The sequence below is a fragment of the Mesocricetus auratus genome, unplaced genomic scaffold (genome assembly GCF_017639785.1).
Source record: "Mesocricetus auratus isolate SY011 unplaced genomic scaffold, BCM_Maur_2.0 Super-Scaffold_100006, whole genome shotgun sequence".
NCBI lineage: Eukaryota > Metazoa > Chordata > Mammalia > Rodentia > Cricetidae > Mesocricetus > Mesocricetus auratus.
Window position 1 is genome coordinate 32,834,412 of NW_024429190.1, and position 27,065 is coordinate 32,861,476.

Below are 27,065 nucleotides of genomic sequence, written 5' to 3' on the forward strand. Positions count from 1 at the left end.
GAGAAACTAAAAAGAGGTCCAGCTCTGACTCAAACTGGAGCTCCCCATGACACACCTGTGGGCTTTTTACTAACCAAACTGCATCTCACAAGCACTCTGAGAGAACAATGACTGATGTACAGCTGCCATGCCAACTGGCTACTACAACACTACAACATTCTGATATTCGTTAGTTAAGAAATGCTACCTTGAATTTTCAAGGTCTTGCCACCTTCTCAGCCTCACCTTCAGGTTAGAGCCCGACTCAGCCTAGCTGGGGTGAGGGGCAAGATCCTCCAGCACCACCCTGCTTCATTACAAAGGCTGGTATCTCACTCATGAGGTAGACTTAGGTCCCTCTCTTTTCCTGGGGTGTGTGTGTGTGTGTGTGTGTGTGTGTGTGTGTACTTGAAAGTTCACGTGTATGTGTTTGTATGTGGACATGGATGAAAAGTCAGTGATCAACACCTGGAGTCTTCCTTTATTTCTCTCTGCCTTATATTTTTGAGGCAGAGTCTCTCACTGAACCTGTAGCTCACCAATTCAACTAGACTGACGATCCCATAAAACAAAGGATCCTCCAGTCTCTACTTGCCTCGTGCTGTTACATGTGTTGTGTTGCATGGATTCTGGGGATTAAACTTAGGTCCTCATGCCTTCTTGATATCCTTCTTCCTGGTCCCTGCGACAATTTAAACTGATCGCAGGGTGGGCAGGGACTAGAGGAATCTTGTAGCCCATTGTCTAGTCCAGCCAGAGGACTCTGACATGGAGGCCTAACTCCAGGGAAGGTCCTGTATTTATGTAGCAAGGCCCTTCTCCGGATGAACTTCAGACACAACAGGAGGATACCACTGAGAAAGACCTCCAGCCTGCACAGGGAGGAACAGCCACCTCCCTGCGAGGAATCCCTGTGGCTAAAGGTCTGTTGGCAGAGCCTAGGGAGAAAGAAAGTACGCTTTTTCAATCCTGAGGAGTACTTTCCAAACAGAGGTCCCTAAAAAGGCAGTGGATATTGTATGCACTGTTGCCCTTAAGTCAAGCCTGAAAATAAAATCAGTATCTTCTAGCAGGGATGATTTAAATCATAAATGCCCCCCAACGGTATCTGGGTAATGAGATGGATTCCTTTGGACATCTGTGGAATAGCCACTCTCAGGAGTCTTGAGAATATAGGTTCTAGTCCTTAGAACCCATCCTCCAAACATACTCACATGGACAAAGATTCCTGTGAGGATGTTCAGAGAAGCAACATTGTTGAAAGCAAAAGACAGAAAATCCCCGCATGGAGGTTGGGAAGGCCCAGGGAGTGAACTTCTTGCCTCACAAGCATGAGGGCCTAAGTCCAGCTCCCCAGTACCTATGCAAACACACACACACACACACACACACACACACACACACAACACAACACAACACAACAAAAGAACAGCAACAACAAAAAAACTGGGTATGGAGTCACCCCCTGGAATCCCAGCGCTGGGAGATGGAGACAGATGACGCCAGAGGCTTGCTATGCCAGCATACCTAGCCAAATAAAAAGGCTCGTGAGATTAGCAGACACATAACACTGAACTCTGGCCTCCACATGTGCACACGCCAGTACACGCATTCCCCAATACCTGAGTGCAAACACACATAAAACACCCTCCCACGCACACACTTGGCCTGCATGCCCAGCCAAGGAGACAGGTTAAATAAGTGAGAGACTTTGGGGCAATGGACTGATAAGGATCGGTCAAAAAAAAAGAACGGGGCCAAGCAGCTCCGTCTGAGGGAGAAAAAGCTCTGCTGAGTGGCTGACAAGTGTACGGCAGAACTGCTCCTAGGCCATCATTTGCTTGTGGAGACAAGGAGCTAACCCTAACGCTTCTATGTGCAGAGGATCATTCTGGGAGAAATAAGAAATGCTTGCACGAGTGTGCTTCTGGGAAAAGGACCAGAAGACTGAGGTGGGCGGAACTCCTTCCCGCTAAGCCTTTTTACATGATTTGAATTTTTTACCAGGTACATGTATTACCTTTGCAGCTAAGGAAGGCAAGAACAAAGGCCCTGAACATTTCCATGCAGGCAGAGGGAAGAAGGTGGCTGTATTCCGCTGGCCTCCCTACCCTGGGCCTCGGAGGCTGTTCAGCTCAGCCCAATCCCTTCAAAGAGACAAAGTCCAGTGGGTGAAGGAAACATGATTCACACCGATAAAAATTCAACTTTAAAAAAAGCCTTCCTTCTAATTTAGAACCTGGGTTAGGGCTGTATTAGCATATCTCGGAGAGGCGGCATAGCAAAGTCAAAAGAATGGAGGTTTGGACTCCAGTTAAATAATCTCTCTGAGCCTCTGTTTTTCCCCTTCATTAAGAAGAGGATGAGAATAACACTGTCTTTCCCATGAGATCGTTACAAGGATTAAATGAGACAAAGTGCCTGGAAAAAGTGTTTTGTACATTGTAAAGGGCAATGCAGATGCGAGGCAGTAATTAGTGTTATTACTGAGAAATTCAGACTGCTGTGATTAACTGGGGATGGGGGGACTGAGTCTGTAGTGTTGTTTTTTTTTAAAGCCCAAATATACAGCTTATAATTAGAAATGGATCATCATGTCATTGGCTTGAATAATCACAATGCATATACGGTTTGTTTGGGAGTTTGCTTTACTCCCCCCCCCCCCCCCAAGACAAGTCAAGACTGGCTCCAACATCTGACTTAAATCTCATTTTTATTTTGTTATAATGGAATTCCATTGTAAGAAACCGTACTTTCAAGGGGAGAGATGGTTCAGCAGGTAAAGACGCTTGCTGACAAGTCTGATGACCTGAATTTGAACCCTGGAATCCACGTGGTGAAGGAGAGAGCCCGCCCCACCCCCAGAGTGTCCTCTGATCTACACACACACACACACGTGTACACACACACACACACACGTGTACACACACACACACACACACCGTGGCATGTAATGCCTCTCCCCACCCCAAATAAATAAATAATAAAATTTAAAATAGCATACTTCTGATCCACTGAAACTAAATGTGAGAGTGACCTTTCATTGAAAGGAAAAGGAGACGCCACCATCCCCAAGAGTTTCTTATCAGAGACCAGAAGAACTATCATGAAGGGAGACACCAGGGCAGAACGCTTTCTACTGCTAGTGTGGGATTTGAAAATCTTCACAGCACAGTCCTAACCTGAATAACCTTTCTCACACCTGAGATCCTGCCTTCAAGTTCAAGTAAGCACTTCAAACACACATCAAGCATGCTGCTAGTCTGCATCCTCATCCCAGGGCAGATGCAGATGCTGATGCCGTAGTCGGTTGACAAGACCCTTCTCACCAGGCAGACTCAGCGTGGGAGCCCTCTCAACCCCCTACAAAGTCAGTCTGCCATCCTGCCCAAGGGGGGATGCCATCGCACAGTCCCCTCCCCTATCCAGCGTGATAGCTGGTGCTGTCACTATCTTTTCTGCCCCATGTCCTCCCCTCTAGTCCTCTGACTGTGAAAGCTATGCTTCTCCATCAGGTCCCTGTCCAATGTCACCTCCTCTGTGACAAACCTCAGCAAGGCACCTAATAAAAGCACACAGTAGCTTTGTCCAAGGTGAATGGCATGGAATAAATAAATAATAAATAAACAGCTTCGTAACTCCAGCCAGCTGTATAACACAGTGGTTAAATATGAAGTTTGGGAGGCAAATGATCCAGCCTTGTGTACCAGCTGCATAGTTAATAGCTGTGTGACCTGAGACGGGTCATTGGACTTCCCCCACTCCACTTTCTCACCAGCACGCATAAAGGCAGGGTGCTGGGAAGCACAGCTCTCTTCTTCCCACGGTGTCTGACACGTGGCCAGCCCTCAGGAATGGAGAGTGGCAGTGGCTGCGCCATAGCTGTGTGTGTCTCCCTCAAGCACCTTAGAGAGAAGGACTAGGTCTCCATCCGCCAGTTTCTAAATCTGGGGAAGAAAGTGGTCCAAAGAGGCTCAATCAGTCTTTGTTTCATATCACAGGAGAGGTACTCAAAGAGGGCTTGGGTCAGAGAGGCAACTTCTGATGGTGGGAATAAAACGTGCTTGTGAACATACATATATTTGGGGTCCCGGCAAGGGGAAGTGGCCATCCGAGCTGGCCGTCAAAGGTTAGGGAGGATTTCAGGAGGGGAACATGGGGAAGGTGGCAGAAGACAAGGCTACAGGCTGATGATACTGGTTGGGACAGTGCGGATCAATTAGCCATTCTAGGCCAAAGGAACTGAATTAAGGAAGATATAAAAGTGGGTATGTCAGATTCAACCTACTAAGGCAGAGCTGAGTCCCGTATGTTTGCAAGAAAAGAGATGGGAGTCTGCAGCCTGAGTGAGTGTGGCTCTCAAAGGCCACCGGGGAAGCTGCGGCCTGTGGGCCTGTCTGCAGAGGGCCAAAGGAAGACTCAGGGCCAGCTCCACACCTCCTCACGGGGGTTAGGGCATCAGGGTGTGGTCCTCACCGGAACGCAGCATAAGGAGCCTGCATGATCATGGTCTACAGGAAACCAGAAAACACAGCTACTTAATTACAGTGTCCAGTGGATGTAGGCCATAGAGGACACTGAGGGGGCAATGCCAGGCAAGGTCACTAGCTCAGACCAAGTGGTCAGGGAAGTGGGCATTTGAGCGGACGCATGGAGGAGGAAAAGAAGCAAGTGGAACAGAGGTCTGGGAAATGAGCATTTTAGGTGGCAACTGTCACTCCAATGTCCCAAAGTGGGACTGAACACGGTCTGTCTAGGGAGAAGCAAGTAGGCTCGTGCGGCTGGGCAAACGCACGCTAGAAGACGGAGCCAGCGCAGGCTGCGCGACAGTGTGGCTTGACCTCGAGCAGCAGAACGAGGGTGCCTAAGGGGGGCATGGGGCGACCAGCCCGCCCTGTGCAGGCTGCCTGGAGGGAGAGGGGCAGGGGTGAAGCTAGAGAGCCACCACTGGGCCGTGGCCAGAGTCCAGGAGGGTGGGGACTTAGACCAGGTTGCCAGGAGTACACGTGGCAAGGAGAGACTGAACACATGACATACACAGCAGAAGCTGTAACCAACGGTGCTGGCAGAACCTCTCCTTAGGGTGTGTCAGAGAGCAGCCCGGGTTAGACTGAACGTCAGCTCTCCACCCCACCCCCACCCCACGTGGTGGATCCTTTCGGTGAGTTCAGGAGTGAGTCAGACACACAGGGGACTTAAGGGGCAGTGCCCATCCCTTCCTCCAGGAAGCAGACAACAAAAGTGCTCGCTCACTCGCTCAGGCGATGTTTGCCCAGCCACCTATGGCTCCGTGGCCGGAACACGGCGGGGACAGGTATGTAGGGCCTTGGCACAATGTATCTGAAGGCTGTTGACTTTTGATCCGGGCTGGGCTTGCTCAGCAGGGCTGGATAAGAACCTGCCAGCAGTTCTCCAAAAGTCTGACAGTGGCCCAGCCTGGCAGAGAGGAGTGTCTGGGGGTACTACCCCAGAGCAGAAGCTAAGCTGGCAGCGGCGGGGACCTCAACCATTCTCCTGGAAAACCCAGGCACAGGGGAGCTTGAGACTTTGTTTCACAAACAGCAAAGAAGATGAATCCGGGGGTACTGAAGTTCAGAGGCAGGACCATAAAGGTCATGAGATGCTTGACACAGAATATGTCCCCCAAGCCCTGAATCAATGGGGCTGCAGTTTACAGAGACCTAGACCTAGCAGGTGCCCCGGAAGCTCATCTTGGGTCTCCTGACACTCTCTTGTGTTTCAACTGACTCTTACCTGGCAGTGAATCAGGAAGGGCCTTGCTAAGAACAAAGCCTCAGCCCAGTCCCCACCCCCCCCCCAGCCCCTGCCCAGCCGGGTCCGGCTCTCACCCTGTGCCCCCCCTCATAGCCCCATCCATCCAGAACAAAGGTCAAAGCACCTCCCACAGCCCGCTGCTCTCTCACTCAGGTGACTCTCTTTTAAGGAGAGAGGGAAAATGGTCTCATTTTGGTAAACAAATCACAGCTACAGGTGCAGAGCTGGTTTGCGAGTGCAAGGAACTCCCGCCTCCGTGTTCAGTGATTTTTAACTCCTAAGAAAGGTTTTCCTTGTGCTGTGATTTGATTAGATTCGTTCTCACACCAAAAGGAATGTTCTGAAGAAGGCGGGTAGAAAATTCCCACTGTGCCATTCCTGGGCCTTGCAAACAGGGCAGAAAACAACAGGAGAAAGAAAGGCGGCTCCCATTTCCAGGGCACCCTGAGAATGAGCCAGTTTATAAATGATTTCATTTCAAGACGTCCCACTTGCGATTTGGTCATTTTTCAATGAGAAGTATATACATTTGCAAAACATGAAATGGAATCATTAAGCCCTGATGAAGTCAGAGGCAAAGCAAAACTGCCGCTATGTGTGCCCTGTGCTCCCTTCTGCTTGACAAATTAGGAATCCCTGTGGAAGGCACTCCACATAGGTACTAGCACAGGGCTGCCTGGAGGAGGGGGGCTCATCCATTAGCAAGGGGCACACAGCTCCCGGTATTCCAGATACCTAATTACCCAGCACTTCCCACAATGCGCTATGCGCTCACACACACACATACACACACACACACACACACACACACACACATACACACACACACACACACACGCAAATACTGTGAAACCTGATTTCAGTCTACAGTTAACAATATTCAGGCACACTGGTCCCCTAGTTTTGATACTGTGCTGTGATTACAGAACGAGGCACCAATAGGAGAAGCTGGGCCATGGCACGAAGGCCTTTCTCAGCCATTTTCACAATTCCCTGTTGACTCTACAATTAGAGTTAAATAAAGAGTTTTCAAGATGCCAACTGTTTAATGCATGCAGCAAGAACAGAGGACCTACACAATCACACCACACGCGCGCGCGCGCACACACACACACCACACACTTTTTATTATACACGAAACCACTTTGGAACCTTACCAAGAAACCACCCCAACCACTGCTTCCCCCAGAAATCATATCTCAAAGGTGAGAAAAAGCATGTCGCCAGAGGAAGAGCATGGAACCGTGTCCTTAAGTCACCTTCTCCCGTACAGATCTGGAGAAGACTAGGTATCAGGAAGAGACGGTGGAAAAGCCTGTTGTCATGGGCTGTGGAACTCCAGCACCTGCCAAGCCAGCTGGGGGGGGGGGGGTGGGATTGGGTCGCAGTAAAACCAAGATCAAAGTCCTGTTCACAGTCCCACGCCCTTGCCCAGAGATTGAAATTTGTGGGTGCAACAGAATCCATTTCAAATGTGGAGTCCACTCCATCCCCAATGGATGGATGAGGAACATCGTAGACCAGTCCTGATGTGGAGGGAGCTGAGGAGTGACCCAGGAGCCTCTGTGTGGATTCTGTGTGGGCTGTTACGCATGGCATTTAGGATAAAATGCAGAACTTGGACTTGGTATGAGGGCTGGTGCTGTGCTAAACAACTGCATCTCACTCAATACTCATCACTCTATTCTGAGGGAAGGGTCTATTAGCCTGTTTTACATACAGGTAAGGAAACAGAGAGGCTAGGCAAGTTCTGGCTACACACTCAGAAGCGCCAGAGCAGGATGGCTCCAGCCACAAGTTACTACCCTGAGGCAGAACCTCCCTATCTGGCACAAGGATTGCTTCCTGGGGGGGGGGGATCTCTCTCACCTCCTCCAGGCTAAAACTCTTTTCTTATAAATAACAGAATCTGTGGCGCCTGCTGGGGAGTTAGTCTTTGTTTCAGCGGCATTATTGTTTCTAAGCAGCTCAAAAGCTCTCAAAGGTTCCCTCCATTCCCTCAAGGTCCCTAGATTCTTTTCTGTCTTTCATCTTTCTCCCTATTCTCCCTTAGTTTTTCTCCTCTCTTTCATTTCTTATTCATTCCCTTTTGTTCCCAAATTCAAAACGACAGACACAATAGACCTCTCCATTTTCCTTGTCTTACTGATGCTAACTTAAGAACTTGCTTTTGGGGCCCCGGCAGGATAGCTCAGTGGGTAAAGGTGGCTGCAGCCAAGTCTAATGACTCAAGTTCAACCCTTCAAACCCACATAGTAGAAAGAGAGAAAAATTGTGCTCTGATGTCTATGGGGCACACACACACACACACACACACACACACACACACGCGTGCGTGCGTGCGTGCGTGCGCGCAAAAATTATAAAAGGAATTTGCACCTGCTGTCATTCGATGACACCGGCAATCTGAAAACCCAAGAATGTGCTCTGCCATGAGGCAAGTGACCTACCGCTTTCCAGAGGACACTGTGGGATCCTGTTGGCCCAGAGGCTCCAAATATAGTCCATGTTCCACTCCAGGCACACCCGATGGTCTTTGAAAGGCCGTTCAAAGGGTGGGACCGTCTGCAGCAGGGTGTAATTCTTTGCTACTGCATGCAGCAAATTCTCCTCCCCGCGGACATTCAAGGCCCCACCACTGCGCCTGTGAGTGATCCAGGCTCGTAGAATCACCGTGGACACAGAGATGGGGTGCCTGATGAAGTAGTCATCTCTGTACACCATGATGCTTGGGAACTTCACGTGCACTATCTGTGTCCTGCTGGTGTGAAGGTGTTTCTCGTTCCTCCACCTCTTCTTGTACACGGGGATGCTACTTCTGAACTCAGATGAGACAACTGCTTCCAAATTGACAACACAAGGCTGGGAGCACAAATACTCCACGGAGACTTCAGAGACGTTGCGCACACTTCCTTCAAAGGCAGTAAAATAAATAAAGTCCGTGTATGCCGTGCCCTGCTCTGCACTGGGCAGCACCGATGTCGTCAGGGAAGTCTGTCTGCCCAGAGTTGGCACAAAATTCTGAAAGGGAAAGAAAAAGTAATACAGAATGTTGTTGTTGTTGTTTTATCATCCTACGAACACATTCACAGATTGTTATTTTCTTGGCATTAGAAACTATAAAAGCAATGAATTTGGACAGTAAAAGATGTCAAAAGCATGATTATTAGACTGGAGAAAAACCAACACACACACACACACACACACACTCACACACACACATGAAGATTGGGTCATGCTGACTCTCTCCCTAAGCTCGGGAACATCTGCTGATCAAAATATGCCTTTCAAAGCTATGTGGCAATCATTCCCCAGCTGCCTTTCTGAAGGATGAGGCTGGTCCCTGGCAAAGGTAATGGTGAAAGGGACCAGAATGAAAGAAAGAAGCCAGCTTCAGACATGTACAAACTACTTCAAATGGTGGTCAGACACTACCAATCAAAGGGCTGGAGAAAAGTTGAAAAGGCATCACCAGGGAACATAAAAAGGAGGCCAGCCTGTTGTATTTATCTCCTGTACCTGGGGAGCCAGAACAAGTCTGCAAGCCTGACGGTCCAGCGGGAAGTCTCTGTTGAGCCACAAGGGCAAGTTTGAACCATGGCAGCCTAGTTCTATAGTTTCCCTATGTGACATGGCATGATGTGACAGGTGTCAAGAAAGATTTTAGCAGTACACCACTTGGTTGTTTCTTTAAGTAGTCAAACCCTCTTCTCCCTGTGTTCATTCTTCCAGAAACCTGAGGAACTTGGTAACAAAATTCAGGCAAGTTGTGAGTTTGATGTAATGAACTATGGCTAGCTGAGCCCTTTTTCGCCATGACTTTGTGATTCAGGTGTCCAGAGCAAACAAGGTCACTGTGACCTCTTCACACCCATGTTGATGGGTGGGGGAGGTAAGGCTAGAAGGCAAGCATGGGTGATGGTGTGGAGAAATTGGAATCCCTGTGCACTGCAGTTGGCAGTGTAAAATGGCACGGCTTCTAAGGTAAAGACTAAAGCCACTTTCGTTTTTAAATCAAAAATATAAGCGCTATATGATTTGACCCATGAGTCCTCTTCCAAACATATCCAAAAAGTTGAAAGCAAGAACTCTAGGACATAGTTACTTGCTGCTATCTGTAGCTACACTCTTCCCGACAGCTAAAAGCAGCTCAAGGGTTCATTAGTGATGTGAAGAGTGATCTGTGTGCACTACAGTGGAATGGGATTCTGCTATCCTATACAGTGGGTGAACCTTAAAGATACGCCTACTGAAATAAGCCAAACACAAAACAGGAAGTACTGTATGAGGCACTTAAGGAGAAGGTAGAGGAGTCAGACTCGTGGGAACAAAACAGAAGATGGATTGCCAAGGCCTAGGAGGAGGGGATGGGTGGTTAATGCTAAGAGTTACGCTGCAGGGTGATGAGAACGTGCCGGAAACAGAGCGGTGGCGGCTGTGCACAATGTGAGCTTACTTAACGCTACTGAACTCCAAGCTTCAAAACAGTAAGCTTTAGAAATAAATACTGGATCACAATTTGAAAGGAAACGTCATTTCATTTACCAGCACTCAGAGGGCAGAGGCAGGAAGATCCTGCAAGTTCGAGACCAGGTTGGTCTGCAAAATGAGCTTCAAGCCAGCCAGGAGTACGGAGTGACACCTTGTCTTAAAAGTGGGGGAAAGGGGTGCAGGATGGCTCAGTAGGTAGAGACGCTTGTTGCCAAGCCTGTTAGCCTGAGTTCAATCCCAGGACCTACCTAGTGGAAGGAGAGAACTGACTCACAATTTTCCTCTGACTACCAGACACAGATGCCATAGATAATTCCTAGAAATATAAAGCTACTTTGGTCTTTCAAAGAAAGAGAAGGGGCTCTTTTCTTCATCCTGGTTTAGAGCCATGGAGAAGCGAAGGTGGAAGAGAATTGAATTCTTGTGTCAGGGAAACACACTTGTCACTAGTAGTTAAAAATAAAAGACACATGGTGATGGCGCACGCCTTTAAACCCAGCACTTGGCAGGCAGAGACAGCTGAATCTCTGTGAGTTTTTAGGCCAGCCTGGTCTACAAAGTGAGTTCCAGGACAGGCTCCAAAACTACAGAGAAACCCTGTCTCACCCCCCCCACCCCCAAAAGCAAAATCTGGCTAGTGCGCCAATCAAACAGCAACCACACCCATCAGAGGCACCACTGGCCGAGGGTCTAGGTCACTTAGGGAAGAAATGGGACTCCATTTGGGCTTTGAGGGATGAAGAGAAGTTCTTCTGGGAGCAATGTAAGGGAGAGGCTGAAAGTGGCATGAACGCCCAATCGGGGCAAGAAGCAAACAACCCGAGAGTTCAGGAGAAGCCAGCTTGGCTTGGCCAGAGAACCAGACAACAGCAGAGGCACAGGCAGGCATGGGAACCTGAGACTACAGACAGCATTTGGCTCCAGGCCGCAGAGAGTGGCAGCCCAGGACAGCAGCATGCAGGCTTCTATGGAAGGGGTGGTGTTTTCTTTGGGATTCCATGCACAAGGGTTAGGGTGACAGTTCAGCAGACGTATGAGGAACTCAGTTCAGCAGAAATATGAGGAACTCAGCGATGAGTTTCATAACTCAGTGATGAGTAAGGCCCCACTCATGGAACAGAAAAACAAATTAAAGTCACACAGAGAGGGCATTTTTAACTGAACAGCCCCTTCAAGATCAAGATCAGGTTTCATGTTGCACTGGCCATAGTGGAGGGAGGCACGCCCACTGTGTGCTGCTGCTGGTGGCCGTCATTTCTACATGGCAATCACTCATTACCTACCGAAAGGAATGCAGTCACCCTCTGAGCCTGAGGGAAAGGGTAGAAATACAGGCTTCTCATGGCAGCACTGTCACAGCAGAAGACGGAAGGTGCAGATGTCCACTGCCTAAGTAAACGAAGTATTCCCAACCCTGGAGCCACAAAAAGACTCACGATCGAGGCATGCACATGAGGGGGTGGTCTCTGCAGGGTATTTTGGGTATAGAACTTTGGTTGTTCCTCTTGTTGTCATTTTTAAGTGAGTTCATAAATACCACAGCGGGTGACAAAGCACACACACACCCGTATAAAACATGGTGTAAAAGACAAAACCCCTTGAGTACACATAGCGTCAGCTGCACCCTTGGAACACGGAAGACCAAAGTGGTCAGAAGACAGACGAATGAATAGGGAGATATGAGTTGCTACCTCATTATCTTTTGCATGAACATTCAGAAGGGAGAGCAACCATTGTAAGAGGCGAAAGTGTCAGTTTCCACAAGTGGCAGACTGGGAAGGGAAGGGCTGGCCATTCCTTTGCATTGATCATGGGGAATCTGGGGGAAGACATCTGTAAGGAGTGAGGACAGTTCAAACTGTCCACCCCTTCTGGGAGAGACTTAATTGTTTTTTGCACTGCTATATACGGCTAAATTACAGGGGAGAAACATGCATAAAAATAATCTTGTAGTTGGAAGAGAAGCAGGGGCCATCGGTGGTGGCTGGTCCTGTCCTTCACTGGGCAGATGAGGAAACAGCAAGTCCATTTCTGCCTCTCTCACGTCGCCCCAGGGATGGGCTAGCAGAGCCCAACCAGGAACCTGGTTCCTTCTTTACCTCCACCTGCCCACCAACACAATGCCCACCCCAAACCACATCATGGCAACACAGATCCGCTGTTGCCTGGGAACCCTAGGCTGCATCCTCCTTTTGCACAAACAGATGAACTGGTGTTAGTCCATAGGAAGAATGCATTCATTTAACACTCAAAAGAATTTCCCAAAAGTCAACAGTCCCTGGTGCCTGTGAACCTAGACCAGAACAGCAGACAGATGGACGGTGCATCTTATGCTAGGGGGATGGCCTAGATGCTTTCCCACAGAAATCCATGCAAGAAGCCATTCACTTCATGAAGCAAGACAAGGTCCAGGGTCCAGGGCCTGCCTCGGTACAGTACACACCATGGTATGTTCTCTTCCAAAGAATGACTCCAGATCTCATTCTTTCCATGCCTCTCTGAAAAATTCACCAGGTCCAATTTTCTTTTTTTTTTCCTAACACATTTTTCAACGTTAAAAGAAGAAAAATCTCTTTTAAACAGAAATGCAGGAGGAAAGCCATTTGATTCCCCTGCAAAGTGTGGTTCCTAATAACCCTGTTCATTATTTTACATCTGATTGCTTGAAAATGCACCCGTCACACTTTCCTGCAGTAATAAGGGCAGCGTGCCACAGTTTGCCTGGTATGTTACACTTGTCACATTGTGGCCGAGGGAGGTGGAGTCACACCTTACCCTGTACCTCTCCAGGGCCTTCCTTCCAAATTCTGTTTCAAAGAAAATGTCTGAAAACTCGTACGAAGATTATTGTGTTTTCCTCTGGTTCTCTGTCTGGAGTCAGCAAAAGCAAACCCAAAGGATCATATCCTAGACATATGTTCTCCAGCATGATAGTCAGGAGGCAGATTGCCACTGTGAGATGCTAGAAGTATAAAACAAACCCGGAGTTCCAAAGCCTTGCTAGTTAGCAAAAGGCTACCAAGTGTCTTAGTAGTTTTATACTTACTGATTGCATGTCAAAATTCTAATATTTGGATACAAAGAATTAAAGTATATTAAAATGGATCAACCCTGTTCTCGTTTACTTTTTCAATGTGGCAACTACTGAATATAAAATTATAGATGTGTCACGAACTGTCTACAGATGGTGCTATTCTAGACTTGGGGTCACTTGACTTTTTCTATTTAAAAAAAAAGTGGCCACAATATAAAAGCCAGTCATCCCTCAGTGTCTGAGAGGCATGGGTTCCCAGACCCCAAACAATACGAACATCTGTGGATGGTCAGGTGCCTTATACAGTACAGGGTAACTGCGTAGAACATACCCTCCTATGTGTGTACGGGAACACATGCGTGTACGGGAACACATGCGTGTACAGGTGTGTGTCCACACATGTGGATGTGATGACAAGAAGACAACCTTAGCGGCTGTTTCAAAAGCGACAGCTGCCTTAGTTTTGTTTGCTTGGTTGCATTTTTTGGTTTTGTTGGAGGGGGAGGGTGTTGTTTTCTTTTGCTTTTCTGAGACAGGTTCTCTCATTGGCTTGGAACCTGCCAAGTAAGCTCAGTTAGTTGGCCAACAAGTCCCAGGGACCCTCCTGTCTCCAACTCCCCAGGACTGGGAATAAAAATACACACCATCACTTTCATCTGGTTTGGTCATTTGCTTTCTGGAGATAAGATCTAACTATGTCACCCTGGCTAGCCTCAAACTCATTATGTAGACCAGGCTGGTCTTGAACTCACAGAGATCTGCCTGCCTTTACCTCCTGAGTGCCTGGTCAATGCTCAACTTTTTTTTTTAACGTGTATTCTGGAGATGGAACTCAGGTCCTTGTGCTTATAAGGCAAACATGTTACTGGCCAAGACATCTTCCTTATTCACTTCCTGTATATTGCAAATGGTCTCTATGTGATTTATGTCTAATCCATTTAAACACTTTGTGCATAGCTGCTATATTATACTGTTTCAGAAATGATAACAAGGAAACACCTGTATGTGTCCAACACAGATGCAACTGTTTGTCAAACATTTTTGATCCTTGATTGGTTCAACTCCGGGGATTTAGAAGCCATGGGATCTGAAGACTGACTCATCTTGCATATCTGGCCACATGCACTCACTGTGGCAGGAAAACAGCCAACAGGGTGACATATAACTGAAAGAAGTTGCTGGCCCATGCAACTTTTATTCACAAACAGGCGTGTTGGCTAGACTGGACCGCAGTTTGCCAACCACTGTTCTACAACACCAAGAAAGCTTTCTTTCTAGATAGGGTTCTGAAGTACTGAGTGATAGAAGCTAAGCCCTGAATGGAGTTGCTGTGGCAGAGATGGGATGGAAAACCCAACTAGGCACAATGACCCGATGAGACTCGACTATGGATTTTTCTAGGACTCCCAGGTGGTGGGTGTTGACATCCTGCTATTACTTCTTTCAGCAAAGATTCAAACTGGATAAGCCCCTGATGCCAGGCCGGACAGTGAGATCGCTTATTTGAGAAGTGGGAAAAATACTGGGGTAGTTGGGGTGAAGGGGGACTTCAGGAAGAGGGATTTCTGTAATGTAATAGGGATGGACGTGCTGGCCCCAGAGAGATCCTGAATCACCCCCACGTGCCACGTGCAGATCACTGGCCCAAGTCCTCCGAGAAGCCCTCAGGATCTCAGTCTTGGGACACCTCTGCAGTGAAAGAAGCCAGCCTCTCCTAGGCTGGAGCCGACCCAGAGGGCAGCTGCTACATCATGAGCTGTGGCTACCTCTGCTATGTACAAAACCAACACCGATTAGTAACACATCACACTCTAAATATTGATTAAGCCAAAGCTGATTTCCTGGCTCAAGTCATGTGTGTGGTTGTCAGCTGCTTCCTGCCAGGAAAATAAGGCAATTAGCTTGAAGAGTTCCAGCTTCAGGCATGACACGTGTCCAAGCTTCATAGGTATTTTCTTGTGCCAGGTTGCATTAACATCAACTAAGAGACCTGCCTACACTTTCCCTAGTCTAGAAACTCCTAAGTCAGAGTCTGTGTCCTTGGCATACAGTAGGCATTGTGTGTTTCTTGAAAAAAAAATTAAAAAGCAGTAGGGAAGAGCATCGGCCAGGTGTTTTGGTGGTCAATCTCCTGCTACAGCAGGTACCTAGACACCAAAATGTCTCATCCGAGCTTGAGAGGGCACCACCCTTCCTTACAGTTCCACATTCTCCCATAAGTGATTTCCACCAGCCTACTCCTCACTCAGCCTCCTTGGCTCCCTCTGCAGAGCTCTTACCAGCCATCAGCAATGCCAGCCCAAGAAACAAAACCTAAGGGGTCCCAGAAAGTGGCATCAACTTAACCATTTGGGGTGGACTTCTCACAGCCTTTTCACCCCCTCCCGACCTTTCAGGCAACCACCCTGTGTCCTAGAAAATTTAAAACCTATTTTTTTAAATTAAGAAATCCCCCTCTCCCCCTATCCCTGCTGGGTTCTGGTTCATCTGATGAGTTCATCCATGTTAATATGTTAATATGATAGTGTCACATCTCTGCACTTGTATTCCAGCCTTGTGAGACAATGCCTTAAAATAAAAAAGCAAGGGGAGAGGAGCACAGCTCAAATGCACTGCATCTCTAGGCAAGACATTCAGGGTGGGAAGGACCGCTTCTGGCCCCTTCGTATCATGCTGTTTAAGCGACCATAACAGTGTTCCACTCCAGAAGCTAAAGAGCCACTCTGCACACTTGGGGCTGGGGATAGACTCCAGAGCCCTCAGATAACTGGTTCCAGCAGACAGGAGACCCAATCAAAGTCGAATTTGAGAATGCCATGCAGAGTCACAAAACACAAACCCTTTTGCCTTTGTTATTGTGCGCTGTAATATTTTTAGAAAATGAAATAGATCAGTTAATGTGTGTTCATGATAGAAGACCCAAAGTTAGAAACCTGAACTCATTGATTCAGCCTGGGCATCAAGGACAGATGAGTCCATATGTCTTCCGGGCAAAGAAACAAAACTACCCACATGGGCTAAACTTCTTTTAGGATGAGTGCATTTGATTCCTTTAAACAAATCAATAAGGAGTGACTCTGTTCAAATAGCCCTGTTCCACAAAGCTGGGAAACTGGCTTTCTTCTTTACATGGTCCACTAGGTATTGAAGGAACGAACAGGGATTGGGAAATCTAAAATCATTCACTCACCACGGGAAGTTCATTTACACTTAGCAGTGTGTGGGAGCTGGTCAGAGACGCAAACAATAATTGTGTCTGTTTTTCTCATTCCTGCCCACTCATTCCATCCATCACCTAAGAAGACCTTGGCTCCAGAACACTTTCTTTCCAAACTGGCTGGATCAAACTTCCCATAGGTCAAAAAAGTAATTCTATTGGCTTAAAAGTCCTATTTTGTCCAATTTCTGCTGACTAAATAAGCAAAGCTTCTCTTGATGTCCACAAAGCACGCAATTATGCAGAATGGGCAATGATGTCAACATGGCCTTCACCATCAAGATGTGTCTGGGGAGACATTTCCCATCAAGCACGGCCCCTTCCCAGACAGAGCCAGCCAGAGACACACCATCCCAACAATGATCAATATTTCTACTTGTATAAGAAACCCCCAATGCTGGTTATCATACTTTTCCATTCTAACTCAAACCCTACAAGGACAAATAAGGTTTGGTTTGGTTTATTTCATTGGAGCCTACTATGTGCTGGCCACTGTGGCAGGTGCAGTTAGTCTTCCTTTTTTTTCTCACTCACTTTCTAGCCTCGTGTCCCTTGCCTTCCAGGAACACCCCCAAATGATACCCTCAGCTCACTTGACTTCCTGTCTCTACCCTTTGGCTTACTGTGAGGAGAACTGAAGGCTTCCGTATCTCATCTTAGAAGCCAGAAGGACCAAGCCTCTCTCTGGTCAATCTTGGGAGATGAGATAGTCTGTCACACAGTCACACATGGGCCTGGGTGTACACGCCAGCATGAGTAAGCCATTCTCCAGGTAAGACAGGAGGCAGAGCCTTGTCAGCAATTCCTCAGCTTCTCCCTTCAGTTCCTCCCTCGGAGGGACAGGACAAGCCAATAGACAGAGTAACTGAATTCACTTTGGGCTATTTATGGTTTGCTCCAGTCTATCCATTATCTCAGAGAACTGCTTGGGTCCTTTATTTCTTCTCGTACACATTTCCTATGGCTCCTGCACTCTTGGCAGCCAGGGAAAGCAGGAGGCAAAAGACAGAGGCCGCAGCATGGGAGAGTCAAGAGTGATGGTCATGGCAAACAGGGATGTCACTGGCAAATATGAAACTTGGAGATTGCTCCTGAATTCCAAGTATCCATAATCACGGTTTCCCAAGCTGAGTAACTGAAGGTCCCTAACACATTTTTTTCTTAAACTTTTTATATCCTGTGTTGCACAATGTGAAAGGATAATGAATACTCCTAGATGGATAATGGATGGGATGTACGCACTTACAGGGGTTCTGGTACAAGACTCTATCATAGCCACTGTCTGCTAACGATCTCTACATATATCTGAGCTGCTAATGTCCTCTTATTTCTTTGTCCCTAGTTGTCTAACAAGCTCAAATGCCCACTCTGAATACTTCAGCTATACAGCTGACATCAATATTGCCTACAGTGAGATTTATTTTCTCACTTAAGGAAAAAATTATTCATTCAAGACTAGAGTTCAGAGAGACAGAACTGCCTTCTAGAAGCCCCAATGTCAAGGTCAGGACGAGGGTCTGTTCTAGCAAGGCCAGGAAAGGAAGAGAGGCATTAATGGTATAAGAACACAGCAAGAGGTGCTGTGGGGCAGGGTGAGTCCTGTGTGAGGGGACATCACCGTGGCAGTGGCTTTAGCAGAAACAATGTGAACTTTTGCTTTGGAGGACCTCGCTCTCCCTGGAGACTCTCTGCATTCTGACCTTTGGTGACCTCGGGATTTTCTGGCAGTCATTGGAACAAGGAATCATCTTTTCAGAAATCTGCCTGGCATGGCTTCATGAATTATCTTTCAGACCTCACCACAGTTATTCAGACTTTGGCAGTATCCAGACTACAGTCACAGTACTCCTTTTGGGTTGGTACTGAAGGTTACTTTGTCCGAGCTGATGAAGAAGGGAGGTGCCCTTCCTCAGAACCCTGACTCCAGGGGACAGGCTCCCTGGAAGGGCATTCCAAAAGGCTACTTGCATCCCAGCCTGTGAGTAGGCTGACATAAAATAGGAATGAACCCCCAAGTCATCAACAATTTGGTATTGTAGTACACCCTACTGCTTGGTCACCCTCTGCTTAGGACACAATGATAGAAGCTGATACAAGCTCAAATACTGCACTTAAATTTTTTGCATTGCCCTTACCAATGGCAAATAGTTTCTGGGTTTATGCCCCCCCCTTTAACATCCTGCTTCTATTCTGTGGCCTATCCTTCCTGCTTTGTATATTTTAGGTTACTTTAGGCATGACCTCACATCCTGGACAGTTGCACAGTAGCTGCTAATTGCTGGAGTTCTGCTAATGGGACTATACATTTATGCAAGAGGGGAATGGACCATAAGAAGCAAAATCCAGAAGTCAATGGGCTAGCATAGGTCAAAGTGAGGGCTCTGGAGAGGAGGCCGACTTGAGCTTCATCTCAGGTTCTGTGTGGCCTTCAGAGGCCTGCTTCACTTCTCTGAGCCTGCTCTCTCATCAGCGTGGAGAGCCTAACAGCTCCTAATCTCACAAAGGGGTATTGCTGAAATTAATACTAGAAAGTGACCACACGTGACTTAGCACAATGGAAGCTGTTATTACCACTTCTAAATTGTGGAACGGATTTCACCGGTAGCTCCTACCTAGACTCTCTGCTCCACCTGTCTGCCTCCAGCTCCCAATCAGTCAGTTCCTTCAAGGAGCATTCCTTGATCAAGGAGAACCCACACGATAATGCATCTTCATTGTTTCCCGGCGTGTGTGTGTGTGTGTGTGTGTGTGTGTGTGTGTGTGTGTGTGTGTGTATGCCTGCGTGTGTTGTGTGATGTTGTGTGAGATGGGCAGGCATTTACATTTTCCCCAGTTCACACCCCAAGCTCCTCCAAGATCTAGAAGGTCCACCTTTCACAAACATCTCAGGTATACCATTGAGAGCCCAACAGTCAGCAGTCTGAACTCTGGAACGCAGCTTCAGCTTACTGGGGTGGGCAAACCCCTCTCAGTCAGTGATGCCTGACTCTCTTGCTCATGCAAGCCTATCAGCAGGCTATCAGAAGCCCCCTCCCCTCCGCCAGAAGGAAGCAGGGACAGCGACAGGTGCCCCCATCATGTTCTCGTATCTGCTCCTTCACCAGCCACGCTCTACTCTGCACATGGATGGCCCTACCTCATCACTTTCCTCCTGTGGACTCTGCCATACTTTCCCCTCTTGGATCTGTTCCTCCAACCTCCCTCGGTGAGCACAGAAATTCTGCTCTTGGTCCACCTTCTGTCTCTCCCACATCAGTCATTAGATTTTTTACACTTGTTACTCTGATTTCATCAGCTGTCAAGAAGTGCCCCCCCCACCCAGGCCTCAAGATTCACATGTGGGACTTTGCAGGTTACCTGCATGGAAATATTTCATGAACCACTCAACTACATAAATTCTGTTTCTGCACTAACCAGCAGTGCCCTGTATGCAGGGTCATCTATTTAAATGAAAACCCTGTCATTTGTCATGGCAGCTTTATTTATGAGTCTGTGTACTGTAACTCTATGGCATAAATATTAAATAATAACATCCCTCGGGCAAAAAAAAAGTGTTCCCATTCCCTGGTAACTTCTTATAAAAATAGGAAGTAAACCCAACCACAAAGATTGGTATTGGCGAATTCTAAAATTACAAGTGTAAGCAAGGATTGTTCAACAGGTAGAGAGGGGGGCACAGTTACAATTTGCATTTTACAGTCTTGATTCAAGAAATGAAACGGCCAAGAAGTAAAGTGTGTTTAAAACAACAGAAAACTTGGGTTAGGTGACAAATTTCTCAAACCCAGATTCCAGCTCCTGCCGGCATCGCCTCAGCAGCTGAGAGTTCTAGGAGACCAGACTCCCAACACTGGCGGTGCCACATGGACGGGGTTCTGGACAAGGACATTGCCCGTTTTTTAAGCATTCTGTGAATTTCCTATTACATCAGTTTCATGATTCAGCATTTCCCTTTTCATTTATTTACAGTAATATACGGCGAGACAACCCGAGCTTTCCGCAGGATCCTGGAACATAAGGTAGGCTGGGCAGCAAGGGTGTAGCCTTCTGTAAATTTACTATTGCCTAGAACTCAGGGACAAACGGGAGAAAGCAAGTCATCCAAAGAACTGGGAAGTATCTCCTCACCATACTCTGGCGGTCTCAACTACTCTGGTATTTAAAATAGGTTACTGCCATCTAGTTCGTAAGTCTAACAGAAGACAAGTAGTGTGCATATCGCAAATTGGCGTGCATAAGCCAAACGCAGCTCTGAAATGACAACGTTCAAGACGCAGCTAAAGTCACTACTCTGGCGGTAAGCGTGGTACAAAGACGTAGATTTCGTTCTGGCATCCACAACTTGGCTGGAGTGACCAAGGAGTTGAAGAGCCTCTGGAAACCGGAGGTACGGTGTCACAGACCCGTCCAGGCCAGGAGGACCCAGTGAAAACTCAAAGGAGGATCCGGGTGGGTGGCAGGGGAGGAGAGGAAGTTGGGCACAAGAAGGAAGGAGCTTCAAGAAGGTGAATGAAAAGCGGAGCATGGGCGGGGAGCTACGCTCCGAGGGGCTGGAGGCGAATGGGTAGGGAGGGTCCAGTGTCACTGGGGACAAGAAGGGTACTCTAGGGGAACCCGGCCCTGGTCTTCAGCGAGGCCGTGAGGAAGAGGAATGGACTCCAGTGAGAGTCGCCGGCAAGTCCAGTCCTCGCACCCGGGTACTTATCCCAGCTGCTGGGATCGCCCGGGGCGCAATGGCAAGGAAGACAGAAAACTCGCGCCGTCGTCCCCACCTCCCGCGGCTGGGGTCCGCGGCCACCCCACCCGCTTGTCCCCAGGGCCCGGGCAAAAGGAAGGACCCGAGTAGGGTCCAGCGCTCACCAGGTAGCAGAGAAGGAGCAGCGCGCCTGCAGGGCGGCCGCCGAGGCCCGGGGGGACACCGCCGCTCAGGGGGACCATGGCTGCGGCCCGGGGACCGAGCGCGGGCGGCGGGGGCTGCTGCTGCTGCTGCCGCCGCCGTGGCCACCAAAGCCCCGCGCCGCGCCACTGCATGGCGAGGCCGCCCGGATCCCGGCCGGAACAGGTCACCTGGTGCAGGGACCGGCCCCCGCCCGAGGCGCCACCTTCCCGCCCGCCCCCGGCCGGCGGCCAGCCGCGCGCGGGGCCACCTGCCGCCGCCACCGGACCCGCCGCCGCCACCGTCGCTCCCGCCGCCGCCCCCGCAGCCCCAGCCGAGCGCCGGCTCCTCCCCGCTCGCAGTCCCGTCCCCTCCCTCCCTCGGCCTCCCTGCCCAGCCCGCCTCCCCGGTCGCTCCCTCCCAGCCCCTGGCGTCCACCCTTAGGGGCTGTGGGCGCCCATGCAGGTGGGGACCGCGTGGTCCCGCCCCCCCGGCCGCTGGGTCCACGGGGCTCTCGGCCGCCCCCATCCCTTTCTCTTGCTTCCACCTCCGCCCCTTCCGCGCCCTTGCAGTCCGCGATCCCCCCTTCCCTCCCCTCACCCCTTCTTCTCCCCACTTTCTCCCTTTCCTCAACGTCCTTTCTCCTAACTCCCCTCCTTTCCATCGCTCCCGCCCGTGTCTCCTGCCCGTGCCCACCCTGCTGCGTGTCACTCATTCCCACTTCGCGCCCGGGCACTAGGCAGTGGGGTTTGTTTGGTAGCTTGGGGGCGCGGGGTGGGGGCTTGTAGCCGGGGCGCCATTCCCACAGGGCGGGGGCCGAGGGTGCTTCCTTAGAGTTAAGCCACGCAGCCGCTTGGCTTCTAATCCTTAGGGATGGATTTTGACCCCTGCCAACCTCCACCTGCCCACCTGCAGGGCTTGGGGCCGCTCTCCAGCTTGCATGTTTAGAGCCCAGGCTATGCCCCACCCTGCCGCCTGATTGGCGACACGTTCTGGATGTTTCCCCTGGGTTTTGTGCGGTGCCGCCGCCGCTGCCGCCGCGCTCTTTGTTTTAATTGTCCGGAGTATTGGCGCCCAGAGCGGGTTTGTATTTGATTTGCATCCCCGAGCTCCAGCTTCCACTTGGACCGAGAAGAAAACGAATTAATTAGGCCAGTCCAATCGTACTCAAGACCCATATGAAAGGGGGTGAGGCCCTTGAAGTGCGCAAAGAGCTTTTTTAAAAATCAGGACACATCCTAGGCTTTGAGGAGCCAGGGTGGGACCTACTGTTAAGTAGAACTGGGTTCTGTAGCCAGTCGCAGGTGAGAAGGGCCTCGGACTGACGGGGTGAGCAGCTCAGGGCGTGCCCTGTAGTTCCGGGAAGTACTTGACTGTCTTGCTGCTGAGAAAAATTCTTGGGGGCCAGAGGCTAGTGCTCTGAGATAGTTAACCCACCTTGCAAAGTTTGCCTCTTTGGCGTTGGTGTGGATTTGTGTGGATGGGCACTATTCATAGATTGGAAGTCACAGAACACAGCCCTTTCCCTGAGGAGTTGTCACTACTGTTTCTAGGCTTAAAGTTGGGCACCGGTGAGGACAAGAAGCCCAGAGGCCAGAGTCGGTTATTCCAGCCCTAGCCATGCTGGGGATACAGCAGATAGCTGGGTCTGTCTTGCTGGCTTTTTTGTTTGTTTGTTTGTTTGTTTGTTTGTTTGCTTCTTAGGTCACCTATGAGTTTGTGGACCTGTGTAAGGCCCCTGACACCCCAGTCACAGCTGGAAGGCGCTGAGACTTTGGCAGCTGGAAAGCAAAGCAGGTAGATATGGTGGAGTGCCCCTGAGTTCTGCCTCAGTGGGTCCTGGATAGTGTTGAGAAGCCTCCTGGTGAGTGAGTTTCCAGGTGGGGGACAGTGCTGAATCAGGGAGGCCTCACTTTCCGAACCTGGACTTACAGGAAGGATGCTGTCTGCCTAGCCAGCTGCAAGTACAATGCAGCACTTGGGAGGGTTGACAGATGTTGCCAGGATCCCTGTCCCACTTCCACAGAAACAAAGCACTTAGAATTCTCCTCTGCGATGCAGAAAACTATTTATTCCATTTAGTGTCCAAGGGAACAAAAGATGGGGTGGCTTTGTCCCAGATCCCATCTGTATTTTTTCCATCAAAAGAAAATATACTCCACAGATTTTTTTTCTTTCTGTTTTTCGTTCTTTCTCTTTGGAGACAAGGTCATGATTCTATGTATCCAGAATGGCCTGGAGTCTGAGATCTTCCAGCCTCAGCCTCCTGAAGGCAGGGATGGCAGGCAAGGACCTCCACATGGTGCTGTTAATATGCATGCATGGAAAAATGCTGGTTTGTTTAAGAGAAGGGGGTGTCAGAGGCAAGGCAGAATCTGTGGTCATCCACCTGTGTTCTTGGGTGTTCCTCTAGCATTTCTGTCCTTCTTTGTGGGCCCAGATTCCTATCCTCAGGGAACTGCATAGTGTCCCTTGTGGCTTGCAGTCCTAGGCACAGTTTTCAAAGCGTTGTGAGCTTGAAGCAGGTGCCTTTTCCCAAGAGTAGTCCTTGCAGAGGTGTCCCACTGGAGCTGGGAGGTGCTTTAAGTAGCACTCGGTATCCAGCTGCGTATTCCTTTGTCTTCTGTAACACCAGTATTTTCCTACTCTTTAGGAGTTCAGAGGTGGGTGGGACCATCTGTTTTCATCAGGCGCAATGGACAGGCTTCAGAAAACCAACCTACACACAGTTTGGTCCCCTAAAATGATCACTGAGTGACTTTGATGCCCAGGGGATGAGAATGGGTCTGCCTATATTGGAAAGGGGCAGAGAAAGGTCAGCAATTCTTACAGTAACCTTTGGTCCAGAAGACACATCACTTATTACCCTTGCCTCTGTTCTAGCAGATTATTTGAAGGGTGTGACTTTATTTCAGAAGAAAGCCCTTTGTTTGGAAACAATTTTTTCCCATTGCCTTGTGGAAGGGCTTGAAACCCCATCATCACAATTCATTGGTTCGGATTAAACTTTTATACTTCACTAAAATCCAAAGACCCCCAGGAGGAGGCTGTTTGGATCTGGCCTCCTTTGTGCCTACCTTGGTGTAAGATAGTTTATCATCTCCCCATTAAGGAGACAGGGAGAGAAGAGCAAATCCATATCCAGCCCTGACAGAGACCAAGAAAATCCAGGGAGTTTAGGTGACCCAATGGGAGGGGAAGCCAAACTCTAGAGCTCCAGGAGTAAGAAAACAGCTTCTCTTCGAATAACCCTGCTCATCTCTGGAATCTGCAAGAATACCCCTCAACCAGTTGTTCTCAGACTCCGAGGCATTTTAAGATCAGCAAAACCTTAAGGAATGCAATTGGCCAGCCAGAAACTTGATGAATAAAAATGTTTAGAAAAAGATCTAAAATACATTGTATTCTGTCAACATCATTTTATCAAAAGGCAAGGCTTTTTTTCTTTAATCTAAGAATTAGGGAGGTAGAGAGGAATGTCGGAATATGCCTGTCCAACTAGCACTTGGGAAACTGAGGTGAGAGACTGAAGAACACAAGGCCAGGCTAGAAAACATTCAAGATACAGGCTCAGCAGCTTAGCTGGTTAAGGTGCCTGCTACCAAACCTGACAAATTGAGTGTACTCCCCAGGACATACTGGTGGAAGAAGAGAACCAACTCCCAAATGTCCTCTGACCTCTACACCCATGCCGTCCCCCAATAAACAGATAAATAGAACTCACATCTGACCTGGCATGGTCCATATGGGCACTTGGAAACCATGCTGCAGGCAAAGGGCATACCCAGCATAAAGAGATCTGTCCCCACAGAGACATATGACCCCTGGGTTTTAAGAGGTGGGCAGGCCCCCTGAACTGTGGCATGTCCCTTCTCCTTGATTACTCCTACATACATCTCTAGGGCCCAGGCAAAGTCCACTGACTCTAGAAAGTCTTCTGTCCTAATGATGGTTGCTGTTGTTGTGATGAAACACCGTGACCAAAGTAACTTGGGAGGAAAGGGTTTATTTGGCTTACATTTCCATAGCACTGTTCATTCTCGAAGGAAGTCAGGACAGGAACTCAAATAGACCAGGAATCTAGAGGCAGGCGCTGATACTTATTGGTTTGCTCCACATGGCTTGTTCTATCTGCTTTCTTACAAAATCCATGACCACCACCCCAGGGGTGGCCCCGGCCCAATTGGGCTATGCCCTCCCCCATCAATCAATAAGAAAACTCTTTAAGGTTACGTCCAAATCTTGGTTGTCCAGAAAATGGAATAATTTTCTCCACTGAGGCTCCCTTCTATCCAGTGACTCTAGCTTGTGTCAAGTTGACGTAAATGTTAGCACCTGCGTCCTCCCTTCTCCCAGTTCACAGCGCGGTCGGTCAGTGGCATCGGCAGCTTCTTTCTGAGACCGTGCTTGGTCTTTCTGTAGCTTACTCTCCTGGAGGAAGCAGAAGGTCTTGGAGACAGGGCATGTCTCCTGGGCACTGCTGTCTGCCTGCCCCGTGGCTTATGTGCGGACCATTCGCCGACTCCTCTGTTGACTTGCTTTTGCTCCCCATTCTCCCTCCCTCCCTGCCTCTTTCCTTCTCGCAATCATGTTATCTCCCAGTCTGTTCCCGCACAGAGGCCCCGTTCTCCTTTCTGCAATTTCACTTATTCAAAGGGTGGTGAATGAACTGTACTATTTGTCTTTTCCCTCAGGAGGGAAGCCATTGCCTGTCTTCTCTGCCGTGGACTTTGGGGGTCTAGCTATACCCTGCAGGCCCCTTTTCATTCTCTGGCAATTCCTAGAGTTTCTTACCCACATTCTTTGTTTCAGATCCTCTGCTTCTAATCACTTTCCTTTTGTTCTGTCTATAAACCCCCACCCCAGACCTTCGTCTTATCTCCTAGTCCTCAGACCGTCTTCCGAACCCTGTGCTGTGACAGTCGGGACTTCCTGAGACCACAGAGCCCAACTCTGAGAAGCGCAGTGACAAGGGACAGAAGTGCGGGTGTTTCTCATGGGTGCTGAGGGTCTCCGAATCACTCTGTCTGAAGCCCTGGTGTGCTCCGCAATGAGCTCTATTTCTGGGCCTGTCAAATGAAATGTCGTTGCTCCTGGTTATTTTTGGCTCTTTGCCCTTCTGCATAGGTGCGTGTTCAGCTCAATTCTTCCCTCATCCTGAGGTAGGGAAACAGGCAGCTTCCTCTGGCCCAGGATTTCCTGGGTCAGGAGCACCTATGCCATCAACAGCAGCTCACAACAGCAGTTTTCTGGGCTGCACAAGGATTGTTTGGGCAGAGAGTGGGTAGGCTAAAGGGAGAAACCTTCTCTGCCCTTCTTGTGACACCAAAGGGTTTGGCGGGCTGAAGATCCCCAGGCAGGTAGACTCACGTGTCCATAGGCTCATCGCGCTTCCTGCCCTGGCACAGGCGTGCTTTCAGATTCTTCAGCCATCCTCATGGGGGGCTTGGGAGAAGATGCCAGGGACAGGGCAGGCTCAAAGAGAGCACAGAAACATCAGCATCCGGGAAGGTACCCAGGATACAGGAAGCCAAAGGCCCGTGTCTGTGGATGTACAGATATCTTTAGGTGAGTCAGTTGAAAGCATGGGGCCGGGGGAGTACAGTGGAGAAAGATTGAGCAGGAGCACAGAGATGTTGTTGGGACAGAGTGAAAGGGGAAAGTGACCTGCACCCAGGGGAGAAAGTCTCAGT

General features: G+C 49.1%; 1 protein-coding gene across 1 annotated transcript in view; it reads right to left on the reverse strand.

Annotated features, from left to right (window-relative positions):
- Sel1l3 (SEL1L family member 3) overlaps positions 1–21,576 on the reverse strand; it is a 108,166-nt gene extending 86,590 nt beyond the window's left edge. Inside the window, exons 1-2 of the mRNA XM_013112524.3 lie at positions 21,357–21,576; positions 8,205–8,775 (exon numbers count right to left, since the gene is read on the reverse strand). Of these exons, the coding sequence (XP_012967978.2) occupies positions 8,205–8,775; positions 21,357–21,527 (742 nt within the window). The 5' untranslated portion in view covers positions 21,528–21,576. The remainder of the gene's footprint in view (positions 1–8,204; positions 8,776–21,356) is intronic.
- Between the last annotated feature and the right edge of the window lie 5,489 nt (positions 21,577–27,065).